The sequence below is a fragment of the Chanos chanos genome, chromosome 3 (assembly GCF_902362185.1).
Source record: "Chanos chanos chromosome 3, fChaCha1.1, whole genome shotgun sequence".
Classification (NCBI taxonomy): domain Eukaryota; kingdom Metazoa; phylum Chordata; class Actinopteri; order Gonorynchiformes; family Chanidae; genus Chanos; species Chanos chanos.
The window spans coordinates 33,590,563-33,604,937 of NC_044497.1; the positions used below are offsets into that span (position 1 = coordinate 33,590,563).

Here is a 14,375-nt window from a genome sequence, read left to right on the forward strand (position 1 = left end):
AAGTTTGCCCATTTTTTTGTCAAATTTGAAATGATGTGTTAAGGATTTCTTGTAACTCTCACCTTAATATGGCAGTCACTTTTTTCCTGCTATGATCTGCATAACGTTGTAAACAGGGTCTTGGGACGATGTTATTTATGAGAGGGCGTGAAACACACCCGCCCAACGGAACACCTCCGTTTCCGTTTCTTCTGACAACTGACCCGATATGTGACCTGTGAACCCCATATGTCAGTAACAGTACCCTAATCGGGTGTGCTGTGTTGGGCCCCAGTTTAAGGGTGAAGAGATTTAAGGTTGGGGCCCTGTAAGGTTGCCCCATATCAATAACAGACTATTCAGTACATAGACTGTTAGCTTATGGCTTTTAGTGGTGGCCTGATAAGCTTTGTGGTAGTGTGATAAGAGTTGTGTAACACATCACAGACTAGGTCTGGCTCCACTGCTCAAGTGTTTATACACACACACACACACCTGTCTCCTGTGAGCACTTTTTTCTGTTTTTTTTCTTTTCCTTCTGTGTGTAGATGTAATGGCTAAATGTTTGAGTGACTTTCTGTGGGTGTATTTAACTTTGCGTGTGTGTGTGTGTGTGTGTGTGTGTTGAATTAGTGAATGAAATGTGATCTGTGTGAGTGAGTGTAAATACTGCTGCGTGGCCTCCCAGCCTTCCTCATTCCACTCATGGACGAGAACATGTTAGGATTGGGGTGGGGTGGCGGCGGGTGGCTTTTCGTTTTTGTTGTTCCTGAAAATTGATCAGTATCTGCTATGATAAGACCAGACTGATATTCTCTGAGAAATGATGCTGTATTTTTCGTCTATCAGTACGTGAGAAATAAGTTTACTGTTGCTTAGTGGGCTGGCTGCAGTCTGCAGGCTTTACTGATGTTTAAGGATCTGTGTGAGGATGTGTACATATGTTGACCTGGCCCCACACAGACACACACACACACACACACACACACACACTCACACACTCACTGCTTACTGCACATGGCTATCCCGTGTATTTAAAGTGATCTTGTGTGTTCAGTGCACAATTCAGCATCAGTTGTGTGTGTGTATGTGTGTGTGTGTGTGTGTGTGTGTGTGTGTGTGTGTGAGTGAGAGGTTTTTCCCTGCGTGATATCTGCAGAGAACCCAGTCTGAGCTCTGCTGTGTGAGTGTGTCATATTCTAGACTTTTGTCTGTGCAGTATCTGGCATGTGTATAATTAATGTTGTTCTTCCATCTGTGCAGTATCTGGAGAGGACCTAATGTGAATTGTGTGGACAGCACTGGATACACTCCCCTCCATCACGCTGCTCTTAATGGACACAGGTTAGTATCTGGTCTCTCTTCACATTTCCGAAGACATTTTAATCAAATTCTAACATCCGGTCATGACAGATCACACAACATGAGCTGTTTGAATCAAGCCCGGCATGTGCTAATAGCTGTACTAATAGCAGAGCGTTGTCAGTCAACACAGCTTTACTTCAATTGCAAAGTGCCACTTTGTACGGCCTCAGCTATATGCCAGCCGGCTGTTCCGCATTTTTTGGGGGGAACTTTACTCGAGGCAGTTCAGTTGCTCTACATGAGCTCTGCTGATCGTTGAGTAATCCCGTTCTGGGTGACTAGAACAGGTCCACATATGATACAGGTCTCTAGTCACATTCCTCAACTTCTCTGGATATTTCACATGTTTATTCTAGTCTTCCTTCAACACGTCTGAGTAATAGAGCCAGATAATAATCAGTTTAGAGTCAAGAATGCTACATTTAGGATTGAACAAATAAGTGAAATGTATAAAACAGTCGTGACACAGTTAGAGTAAACACTAAGTAGTTGAGCGTTATCAGTTTTAATGAGAAATTCTGTTGCTTTTTGTTTTCCTGTTGTCAGCAAACTGGCTTCTGCCTAGTGGTTCATTAATATATTTTCCTTCTTTTTTTCTTTCTCTCTTCTCTCTCTCTCTGTCCTGTGTGCAGTGACGTTGTGGAGCTGCTATTGCGAAACGAGGCTCTGACGAACGTGGCGGATAATAAAGGCTGTTACCCTCTGCACCTGGCCGCGTGGAAGGGCGACGAACGCATCGTCCGAATGCTAATACATCAGGGACCATCTCACCCCAAACTCAATCAGCAGGTCTGAAAATGCACACACGCGCACACACACACACACACACCACACACACACACACACACGCCCCAAGACTTATTCAGAGGAAAGACACAGAGAAACAGTTACATACTCATCACTAACAAAATAAACAGCCCTGAGAATGCCCCATCTCCCAGTTTGTTTGTTGTTCAGTCATTACACATACACAGAGACTCGTACACACACCTCCAAATCATCCTTATCGTAAGAATTTAATGATCTGATTATAGCACCTATCCACAGGGTTATAAATGAATGACTTCCTCTCCTTTCAAAGATCTTGTTATTCATAAGGATTCTTGGTTAAGTATTTATGAATTCAATTTGTATTGTGGGTAGTTAAATCAATATCATGGCGTCCCCTAAGGGAATTTGAATGTTTTCTTTATTAGCTTTTGAAATCTCAGTTTGTATAAGGTTACATCAGGTCAGCTTATCACATATTTGTGTAAGGAGCAGTAATAGCGTTTGCAGTGAGTTTGTTTTGTTTTCTCTGAAAGCTTGCTGGGAGCAATCAGTCATTTCTATCTAAAGAATGTGTGAAGTGATTTGAAGACCTTATCTACTGCCTCAGCCTCCCAACAGTCACACTGTTCAAAGCTTTCATTTCATCATTTCCTACTGTTTATGGAGAATTTGGCTGTGTTTTGCTTATTTTATATTGTCCTCATTCACATGGCATTCCAATACCATAGCCTTTTTCTACAGCAAATTCGAGACGCATTTTATATTAAAATGGTTGAGTCTGGCATTTTTTTTTTTTTTTTTTTACCAATTCTTAATTTAAAAAAAAAATCATTTTGTCAGTTTCTATCCAAACCATCAAAGTGGTTGCCATGTCAGGGCAAAAAAAAAAAAAAAAATCCAAGCAGTGGTTCCCATGGACACTAGACCTGTCTGGTTACCGATTAGCCAAACCTAAGAACACAGGAAGACCTTAGTGCCAGGATCTTTCGTTCCACAGCTCCTGCTGTTAGCTCTCTGCATATTTACTCAGAAACTCAGCTCAGTCGTTAGACATGTTGGGGATATTTTTTTGTCCTAAGCGGTTTCTTTTTGTTATTATATCATTTGTCTACTTTGTTGTTTTAGGCATGCGCTGTAGTGTGTTTATGGCATGCGCTGTAGTGTGTTTATCAGCTGAGTCATGGTCACTGAACAGATAACAGCTACCACCTCTTGACTGTTTTTCTGGCAGCCGGTTCATGAAGATGAAAGAAACACTGTACAGTGTTGTTTCCTCATTAAAGCTATTTACACACCACTGTTCTGAAGCAACTAACTCACACTTCATACTTTGCTGTGTATTTTACACTTAACACCACAGTTTCCACAAGTATCCACTGCCCTGTCTCAACTCAACATTTGCACGAATACATCAGTTTGCTTGTACACACTGTCATTGCTTGTTCTGTTTTTTGTTTTGTTTTTTCCATTTAGTTTGTTTTTTTCAGTGCTTAAAAAAGTTTGAATGGTGCTGAAACAGTCATGTAGCGAGCACCATTTTTTCAATTCCTGAATCTCCAGTTTTGATTTATTTCTTCCTTGACTTATTTTGACAGAAATGGTCTAAAGTGAAATGAAAGTGGAAATGGCCGTGTAACTGAATTCCTAACGACAGAACCGTGATTAGAATGACAGCTGAACAACGCTAATTGAACGAGAATCGAGAGCAAACCGTGAAAACAAACCAAACCAACCCAAAACAAACCGCATTATAAGCCTCGGCCCTTACAAATAAGAATGTGTCACAGTCAGTCAATCACACAGCCCTTTGATAACCCACCACCACTTCATATCATTTTACATCATTTCTCTCCATCATCTCAAACTCTTTAATAATGTCATCTGTTTGATCGTTAACTCCCACTGTGTGTGTTTGTGTTCACTGAGAGACTATGAGCTTGATTCTACCAGTCTAAAGTCTGACCCACACCCGTTTGAACACGGGTGAGAGTGAAAACCGGACTAATTTGATGCATGAAGACTGATGACAAGCAGAATCTGGCTCTGCCTGTGTGACTCAACACATTACCTCCTGTTCTCTTCTCTCAGAGCTGTGTAGACCAAAAAGAGCTGAAGCGATGTGGCCCATTTGACCCCTATATTAATGCCAAGGTGTGTACCCAGCACTACCAAAGCAAAGCCTCTGCTCTTCCTTCACTCTCTTAACATCTTCACACACTCACACACACACACACACACACACGCTCCTCTCGCTTTTTTTTTTTTTTCCAGCTACGCTGTGGAGTGTGTGATGCACGGCTTGGCTGTCATTTTTGGGGATGAGCTACTTTTTCTTTTGTATGAGCTATGATTTAATGTGCTGAGAGACTATGCTGCTCAGTGCTATGTCGTCTGAGGGCGAGTGTGTGTGTTTGTGTGTGTGTGTGTGTGTGTGTGCATGCGTGCATTTTTGTATGAGAGAGAGAGAAAAGCAAATGACATTACAGTTTTGTGTGTGTGTGTGACTGACAGTAACCGGTAAACACCATGAGAATTTGTTTGGCAGATTGAGTAATTCATTAGCCAGTAAGGGTGTGTGTGTGTGTGTGTGTCTGTGTGTGTGTGTCGGTGATTGTTTGACAGTAACTGCTCAATAGGTTGTTAAAATGGTACTTTGGGTAATGCAGTAGGCAGTAAGGATGTGTGTGTGTGTGTGTGTGTGTGTGTGTGTGTGTGTGTGTGTGAATAATGGATGTTTTGGGATGAATATGTTGAGTGGTAAAAGGAATTCTCCTTTTCACATGCACACACACACACACACACACACACACACACATTGCCGTAGAGAGCCAGAGAGAGCAAGCATAGGAGCTTTTCTGTGTTCCTGTCTCTTTGCATCAGCATCACAGACATTGGCTGTTTATGAGCCAACGTATGTGTGTGTATATGCCCATGTACATCTGTATCTGCCTGTGTGTGTGTGTGTGTGTGTGTGTGTGTGTGTGGCTGATTTCGTGCTCCTGGCTGAAAGAGAGAGGTGGGGGGATTACCATGGCAACAGTGTCACGGCTGACTGGGTAAGCGGCTGACCCAGCGGTGCATTAAGGAGAGAGAGAGAGAGAGAGAGAGAGAGAGGAAGGAAGGAACATCCCCTCAACAGACATGCATGCACACACACACACACACACACACACCCCTCTTGTACAGACAGGCTCCTCTGTAGCCCTGACCCATTTACAGCTGTGGAGTCACTACAGAGAGGGAAAAACACTGAGTCATCATATTCAGCTCATTATTCCCAATCTTTCACTGCACATCTCACAACACTTCACTTACTTACTTATTCATGCATGTGTGTGTTGTTACTGTCCATGTGTGTATGTATGCCTGTGCTTATATATACGTGTTAGTATGTGCTCATATGTATATTTGTGTGTGTGTGTGTGTGTTTTTGTGTTCTGAATGCTGCAGCAGTTGTCCCCTCCCCCTACCCACCCCCTCACTGCTAGGCACGTAATGATGTCGTAAGCCCCCGTCATTCTGCAAGGTCCACATGTCCTGTTCATTGCCCCGCGTACCTGTGTGTATGTGTGTGCATGTGCATTATGGCTGAGTCACTCTGGCATGCCGTGTAATGTCCTAGTTCATGTTCGCTGTTACCGTGACAACCTCGCTGCCTCGAGTCTCCCGTCAGCAACCTGTACAAATTATGTCACACGTTTTTTTTCATCGACCCTTAGTGCTGACTTCACCTTCAGGGACAAAACAGAGTAAAATACACACACGCTTTGATGAGTGTGTGTGTGCAGCTTTAAGAATCTGTGAAGTATCCCTTCAAATAAATCTCACGGATCCTGGAAAGTCACCTGAGATAGGAACAAACCAGTTGTGTCCCATTCTTTTTTTTCCGTTCAGAGAAAACAACAGCCATTTGGAAAATCACAAAACAGACTTAACGCAGATTTTTTTTTAAAAAGAAGTTCTTCTCCCTTTACTTTTGCTGAGATTTTCTCGCTACTGATCACTGGGCTATTTTTTCAGTACAGTGTAGAATACAAATGTATTCATGACATTGAATAGAGAACTCTTTTGGTGCTGTGTTTGGTATCTGTGTATTGTGCTGAAACTCTTTTACTGTTAGTGAGTGTCCAGAGGTGACAATGTGTGTGTCCTCACCTGTCTGTGTATGTGTGTGTTCTGTGTCGGTTAAATCAGTCTAATAGTAGTCAGTTTTGGTTTGTCTGTGTGAGATACAGTTGTGTGATATTTGTCAGAAGAAGAAAAGCTAGGGACTGTTTGACGAGGCGTCACAGATGTGAGAAGGCACGCTCTTTGTTTGCCACTCCGCCAGACCACTGCAAATACAATTAGCCTTTGGTTTGAGTTGGTAAATCCCGTTTTTATTTCCCTTAAATTATTCCTCTGAGCCTCAGAGAGGCACAGAAGGGGAAGAAATACCCCTTTTTTAAAAAAAAAGAAAGAGAGAGAGAAAAAGGACGGAGACCGGTGCTTTCTGCTCATCATTGTGTGTGTATAATCTTTTTAAGTCTTAAATGGTCTGTTTCTTTTTTTTTTGTGCATGCGTTTTGCGTGCGAGTGTGTGTGTGTGTGTGTGTGAACGCGACTAGAAAAGAAAGCAGTGGCTCCTCATTAAGCCTTTCTTCCTGTCGTTCTTTAGAGGCAGGTATCGTTTTTATTTTTCCTTCAACTCGCTGCGTTTGGTCCCTCCCACTCTCAGTCTTTCCCTCATTCTTTCTTTCTGTCTCTGTCTCTCTCTTTCTGTCTTTCCCCGTGTCTCTCTCTCTCTCTCTCTCTCTCTCTCTCTCTCTCTCTCATGCTGTGGCCTGTTGTGTTGATGTAGATGGACACCCTGCCTCTCTCTCTCACTCTGGTTTAACAATGAGAGAGTCTGGAGCAGGGGTGGGGTCAGCACTATCCATTGTAAACTCACCTTTCACACACACACACACACACACACACACACACACACACACAGCACAGCACAGCACAGCACAGAGGGTAGATTCACTCTGCTTCAAGCTCCCCACAGTCTTCCCACCTCCAGCCTGGATAGAGACATACGCACCCCGTAGTAGCTTAAACCTGATATTTTCTCTGCAGGTGTGTGCTTCTCTGTACAGTGTTTTAGGAAATAAAAACATTATTATGATTCAAAAAACTCTTCTGTATGGGGTTATGTTTCTAGCACAGTGTATGCGTAGTAGTTTACATGATACTGACTGCAATTCTCTTTGGTTGTATTGTGTGTATGGCAGAAGCAGCACCCTCTACTGGTCATTTCTAGTCTCCCTAAAATACTGAAGTTTGTAGACAATTCCCTTTGCATCACAACCATACATCTCACTTTTAATGCCCATGCATGCTAGTGCCACCTTATCATATTCATCATCTGTGTTTTGTGTGTGTGTGTGTGTGTGTGTGTGTGTGTTTGCCAGCTGGACTTGTGCATGGCTGTGTTTGTTGCTTCTCTCTTGCTTTCAACGCGGCATGAGCACACTGCTTATAATGGAATGTGCTTTTGATCTTTTTTTCTTTGTGTTGAGTTCTCTCAGAACACTGTCACCCTCATCCTCATCATTTAAATTTATTTAATTTTTATTTTAATTTAATTTAATTAATTTAATTAATCCTCATCATTTACTTGAATCCAGAACATAACAGCATCAGACAGGTATTTCATTTATACAATGAAACAAAATTCTTGATTAATGCTCGCATGTTGTATTTTTTTTTTTTATTGTAACCTTTAGTGGTCTCTATTTTCTTCAGTGTTGTGTTAATTGAAACCCCGCACCATACTAAAGCTAGGGTTTGATAATAGTGAAAAGGACAGCTTTCATACTTGAGGCTCAGTTCTCGAGAATTTTTGACAGTTTGACATATTTAGACCTGAAAAATAGGCTAACAGACATGCAGGTCTACACTACTCAGAGCTAATGGCATAAAATCATATTTGTAAAATGATTCATTATAGTAATGTTATCAGCTCATAGTCATCTAAAGCACACTAAACCCAAGTGTTGGTCTTCATTGCCTGCCTCTCTCTCTCTCTCTCTCTCTCTCTCTGTCTCTCTCTCTATGTCTCTCTAGAATAATGATAATGAGACCCCATTGCACTGTGCAGCTCAGTATGGTCACTCAGAGGTAGTGCGGTTATTACTGGAGGAGCTGACTGACCCCACCATGAGGAACAACAAATTTGAGACACCGTTGGACCTGGCTGCCCTGTATGGCCGGCTGGAGGTGGTGAATCTTTTGCTGAGAGCTCATCCTAACCTGCTCAGCTGTAACACTAAGAAACACACCCCACTCCACCTGGCCTCCCGCAACGGCCACCTGTCTGTGGTCCAAGTGCTGCTGGACGCTGGAATGGACATCAATTACCAGGTCAGGAGCTGACAACTGCCCCCTTGTGGTTTGGAGGAACGAGAAGATGCTGTCATTTATGGCGTAGAAGTATTTAGAAACTGTCATTACTTAACAACGAGAGTGCTGTTGTATGATTACCTTTTTAACGACATGAAAATGTGCTTTATAAAGGGCTGATCTGGTATAAGACCAGGTTGATTTTGTAATGGCTTCTTTTGTGTTTAGTCATCTGCCTCAGGCTGTTTTCCCATGTCTGGGTCCAAATTATACAGGTGTATTCAACATCGTTCTTGCTGCCAGAATGGCAGGTGTCTTATTCTTCACTGCCACCTGCATGTGTGTGCGCGTGCGTGCGTGTGTGAGAGAGAGAGAGAGAGAGAGAGAGAGAGACAGAGGGAGTGTGACGCCCACCTCATTTCTTCCCTGTGTTTTAAATGGGTTACTTGTTATCACACAGTATGAGTGTCCTGGTCACCCACAGATACACATTACGACTTGCCATCTGTTCATTCCATGCTTCCTCTTTTCTCTCTCTATCTTTTTCTTTCTGTGGGGAGGTGTTTTGTGCCGTCATTTCGAGACTCAGCACTCTGACTGCTTTGATATGTGAACTGTGTAATTGCTCACACGCAGAGAGCAGAGGCTCTGAAGTCTTCAGTAGCATGATGCTGAGTCAATTAAAACTTGTTCTCATTGGTTGATTGTTTGACCCAAATAACTCCATGGTCTGCTATCTCAACCCTTCCACACTGGTCTGGATGAGATGAACAAGTGCAGTGTGTTTTTGTGTGTATGTAGATAGTTTTTGTGTGTTAATAACTAAATTTGAGTGTGTGTGTGTCTAACAGACAGAGAAAGGTAGTGCTCTGCATGAAGCAGCCTTGTTTGGGAAGACAGACGTGGTCCAGACTTTGATTCGTGCAGGTCAGTACTTCATAAGAACATGTCTCTCTCTCTCACAGGGATTGTGTTGCATCGTTTTCCTCTCACCTGAACTTCTCTGTCTATGCCACGATCAGATTAATGTTTTTCTCATGTTGTTTTTTTGTGCTGTTATCTTTCTTTATCAGGTATTGATGTGTCTATAGTGGACAGTAAGGGTCAGACAGCACTGGACATTGTTCGAGAGATGCCCTCACAGAAGAGCAGGCAGATAGCTGCTCTTATACAAGGTGAATTGCGTGCACACGCACACACACACACACACAATGAAATGCGCACAGAAACAGAAGAGCAGGGTGGGACTCTCAAACATTAATGAGACACACACACACACACACACACACACACACAGACTTCCCTTTTCAAAGGGTGAGGCACAAACTCAATCATGTCTTACTTTATCTGTATTAAATATAATGTTGTGTGTAGGTCATATGTGTGGGAATCCTCCTGACATGGCCTTACCACCTCCTCCCGTGCCGCCTCCTCAGGAGAACCTCAGCCCAAGGAGGAAAGGTGAGGAGAAAGTGTTGTCCGAGGGCATAGAAATGTCTGTTCATAACTCGCATGCAGTGTACTTCTGTAGGCTTTCTGTCTTCTGTCTGGTTTAATATATGACTGTGTAACAAATACAGCCTCTTTCTGCATGCCTGTGGCTTGTAAATAGTGTATGTGTATGTGTGTTGAAGTGTGTGTGAATAAGTTGGATAAATTGATTTCTGGCTTAAACCCATACCTTGAAAAGGAAGCTCCTCTATTTGTTAATGAGTGTATGTGTGTGTGTGTGTGTGTGTGTGTGTGTGTGTGTGTGTGTGTAGGTGAGGTGGATGAGTTGATCCCTGGTTTAGCTCCAGGCCCTGAAGAGGAAAGTTCTCTGTTTATTAATGTGTGTGTGTGTGTGTGTGTGTGTGTGTGTGTGTGTGTAGGTGAGGTGGATGAGTTGATCTCTGGTTTAGCTCCAGGTCCTGAAGAGGAGAGTCCATATGAAGCTCTGTTTGAGGCCACATCCTGCCACTCTCTGGACAGTGTGACCAGCGGCAAATCTTCTGACAGAGACTCCGGTCGACCAGACAGTGACACGGGCAAAGTCAGCACCCTAATGTGTCTTTCCACAGCACATCACACATACACACAACATTTAATTCAACAACACAGGCATAAATGACCCACATTTTCCATGTTTTTAAGGCACAAACACTCTCTAGAAAGTTTATTCAAAGAATACACCCAGCACATAAACGGCTTTAGAGGTCTAGGTGTTCTTGGAAATTGTTTGTACACATAGCCCAACCAGTATAGATCTCTTATAGATGTCAAATCCATTCGTCTAATCAGAACTATTCACAGATATCTTGGCCAGCTAACCACTGAGCACAAGCCAGAAACATCAGAGAGGATTTTATCAAATCAGGTCCTTAGAGAACTTGTAGTGTTAGTGAAGGGCTTGATCCGTGATGACTACTGTTTTCCACTAGATGGAGACAGTGAGCCACGATGGTACTGCTCCTCCTCAGTTGTTGTCGTGTAGAGATTTCATCTCTAGAATCTAATGGGCACTGATGACAGATGAATAAGTGGGAATTATTTTGTGATATACAGAAGGACCGCCCCCCGCCCCCTTCTCAACCAGGTACACAGGAGGAAGAGCTGAGCTCTGAGGTAAAATTATTCTATTCACCTTTACTTGCACAAAATGCTTTTTTTTTTTTTTTTTTTTAGCAGCTGTATAACTCACACAGAACACAGTGCTTCAGTGAATGGCATACTCCCTCAGAAACATTGTCTCTGTGAATTGAGAGAAGGTTTTACTAAATATCAGTTGAACCATCAGACAAATGTTTCTGTCTGCTTTGACCTAAAGATTCTCTGGACCACACTGGGTCAACTGTAAACGTTTCTAACTGAATGCAGCAGAATGATGTTGCCTCTCCCAGATTATAATTTCTCCATGTGTACCAAAATCAAACACTCACTTCATGAATATTTATAACCTTTTGACAAGTCAACATCAGACGATACCACAGCTGTCTGAGGAGAAGAAATGATCTCCATACTAAACAGAACCCCTTCATTCACATCTAATTCAACAGCGATCTCTCTCTGGTAGCTCTTTGTTGCTGTTGCTGGACTGCTTGTCATGCAAAATGATTGTTTGGTGATTGATACTGAATCATGTCTGTTGAGCACAGTTTTTCTCAACTGTGTTAGATCTGTCTCCATACTGTTTGTCCTACGCTGGTACAAGAGTGAGCAGTGTTAGCTTTGTCCCTTGTGTCACATCTGGTGTTGATTTAGCCTCCCTAAAAAGTCCCTTTTAAGTCACATCTGGAGAGCTAGGATGGGAAATATGCAGATATAATAAACAATATTGCAGAACCAGTGAAAATGTTGAGGTGTCCCTAAATTTCCTCATGTTATTCAGGGACAAAACAACGTGTTACTGAACCTGTTTCATATTTTTACCTGTTAGCCATCTCTTTCTCCCTGTCTTTCTCTGGGCCTGTGTAGGCAGTGTACACTAACAGCAGTGTGGATGAACGGACAGAGATGGTTGAGGAAGAGGAGGATCACACGTATGAACTACTGCACACAGCTCAGACCAAGATGCCTCACGACACCCCAGACATGGCCCCACAGACAGGTAACCAAGTCTTCTCATTGTCTCACAGACGCACGCTCAGAGAGAAGTTTTCTTCTCCATGGGACTCATTATCCAGTGAAGATAACATAAACACAGGAAGGGTCTTACGCCATCTGCACATGATCACACACGATGAGGTCATTCAAACCTTAAACTCAGATTATACAGAGTATATAGGAAAGGACAGACAGATACATATGGATGGATAGATAGACACACACACACACACACACACACACACACACACACAGAGAAACTGCTGGCAGGAGTACAGGTGTATCATATCATAAATTGGAGTGTCTCTTGTTGATCTCAGCATGTCTGTGATATCACTCTCACAGAGTGAGTCTTGTTGATTGACTCTATGGTAAATTGGATCAAAGAGGGTTTAATCAGCCGGCTATTGTAATATCGAGCTGTTCACAGGGACATTTTAAAGCTACTCCCCCTACCACTTTTTTTCCTCTTCTCCCTGCTCTCTCTGTACATCATCTGAATGACACTTAACAGTGATAGACCTGGAGAGACATGTGGGGGCTTGAATCCTTTTCTGTTCTGAGTTAAGATGGTGTAATAAAAAAAAGAGACTCCACGAAAGCCTGTTACAATCTTTAATCCAAACTCGTCTCAGACTGTTGTGAAATTCTGTGCTGTAACATTGCAGTAATATTGCTCCAGTTTTATTTGCTAGTTAAAAGAAGTTTGTGAATCTTAACTGCCCTCTACAATGTGATGAAAATCCCTCATCGACTCATTTAGCCTCTGCCTATCATGAATAAAACAGAATCATATTTACATGCATGTTATCTTTGCCAGTGTAAATTCTGCGAGAGCGCTATAAGTATGTGTGATTTGAAATAGTCAGAAATATTTTGTTGTTTGTAAATTTCTGTAAATTTACAAGCAACAGATATCTAAGCTTGAAAGAAAGAGAATGAATGCATGAATGAATGTATCTTTGCCCTGTATCTCACATAAGTTTTTATGGCTCTTCTCTTTACAGATGAGAACGCTGTAACTCGGCCCTCTGACAGTATCCTACCTCAGGTAAAATAGAAAAAAAAAATATAAAAACCCTCCTTAAATCACTTCCTCACCCCAAAACCCCCTTTTTTTCCCCATATCTCTTTAACAGAAAGGCAGAACATTTGGGCCGCTCACAGAGGGGTGCGGTGTGTGACCTGTTTGCGTGTAATTTCAGTAGTGATGCGTTTTCATACGCTTAAGGCACCTGAAGTTAAAAGTACTTAATTTCAGAAGGGTGATGCCACTTGTCAGCGTTATTTCTCATAGGGAAGAAAAGGGAAATCTGTTTGATCTCTGCTGAAACTGACAACCCAATACATATGTTATGGCTTTCCTTGACTACCATAGTCTGCCTTTGAAGAATAGGACATGATAAAATATGATTACGGTATTGATGATATTGATAATGGATAGTTGCTGGGGTTTAAGAAATTTTACTTCGTGCCTCATGTTTCACTACAAATTCTAGTAGTGCTGGCTAGTTGAGTTGTTTACTTCACTTACTCAGTTTCAAATGAACGGTGAATTAACTACTTTACCATCAAAGATACTTGATGTGGATATTTTCTTCTCAGTGTTAAGAGATGTATGCAGACTGGAGAGAGTATGAGGGTGTGAGACAGAGACAAGTACATACTCCCAAGAGACAAGTACATCACAGACATTGGCCTGCCAGTCTGCTTAGGCAGAGAACTCTTGGCTACATGTACCACTCTCACTCTCTCTCTCTCTCCCTCTCTCTCTCTCTCTGGGTGGGTGTTTGCTTGTGTGCACGTGCATGTAGTAATGATATCATCATTGTTCACTATGACCTATGGTTTTTTTTTGTTTTGTTTTGTTTTGTTTTTTTTCAGTTTGTATTTGCTGTGTATATTTGCTTTCTGAGAACATTTCAAGTGATTGTGCATTTTTTTTCTTTCTTTCACTTGTTCTGTTCATTTCAGCAGAGGAAAACCTCTGCACCCAGTGACCTTCGACCTTCAGGCTCTACTGGAAACACTCTGCAGCCACCTGGACCCTCATTTGGAACAGCGCGGACCACTGGAGGTAAGAGTCTGTGTGTGTGTGTGTGTGTGTGTGTGTGTGTGTATTAGAGTATCACTCACGGACCACAGTCACCTTGGCTGATTTGTACACTACAGTGGAATGTTCACTGGCCCAAGACTGACTTTCTTCCTCAAAGACGTACTGTAGAATCCTCTCATTTTCTTGGGGTCATGATCCCATTAAAGCAAAACAGTGTTTATCACACCTTATCTCTGGCCAATCACGTTCTCTCGCC

At 42.3% G+C, this 14,375-nt stretch overlaps 1 protein-coding gene across 1 annotated transcript in view; it reads left to right on the top strand.

The window, feature by feature from the left end:
* anks1aa (ankyrin repeat and sterile alpha motif domain containing 1Aa) overlaps positions 1–14,375 on the top strand; it is a 67,520-nt gene that overhangs the window by 11,786 nt on the left and 41,359 nt on the right. The window contains exons 2-13 of the mRNA XM_030767455.1: positions 1,243–1,323; positions 1,977–2,133; positions 4,204–4,266; positions 8,206–8,502; positions 9,333–9,408; positions 9,555–9,656; positions 9,856–9,953; positions 10,358–10,513; positions 11,026–11,085; positions 11,935–12,067; positions 13,071–13,114; positions 14,038–14,140. Coding sequence (XP_030623315.1) covers positions 1,243–1,323; positions 1,977–2,133; positions 4,204–4,266; positions 8,206–8,502; positions 9,333–9,408; positions 9,555–9,656; positions 9,856–9,953; positions 10,358–10,513; positions 11,026–11,085; positions 11,935–12,067; positions 13,071–13,114; positions 14,038–14,140 — 1,370 coding nt within the window. The remainder of the gene's footprint in view (positions 1–1,242; positions 1,324–1,976; positions 2,134–4,203; positions 4,267–8,205; positions 8,503–9,332; positions 9,409–9,554; positions 9,657–9,855; positions 9,954–10,357; positions 10,514–11,025; positions 11,086–11,934; positions 12,068–13,070; positions 13,115–14,037; positions 14,141–14,375) is intronic.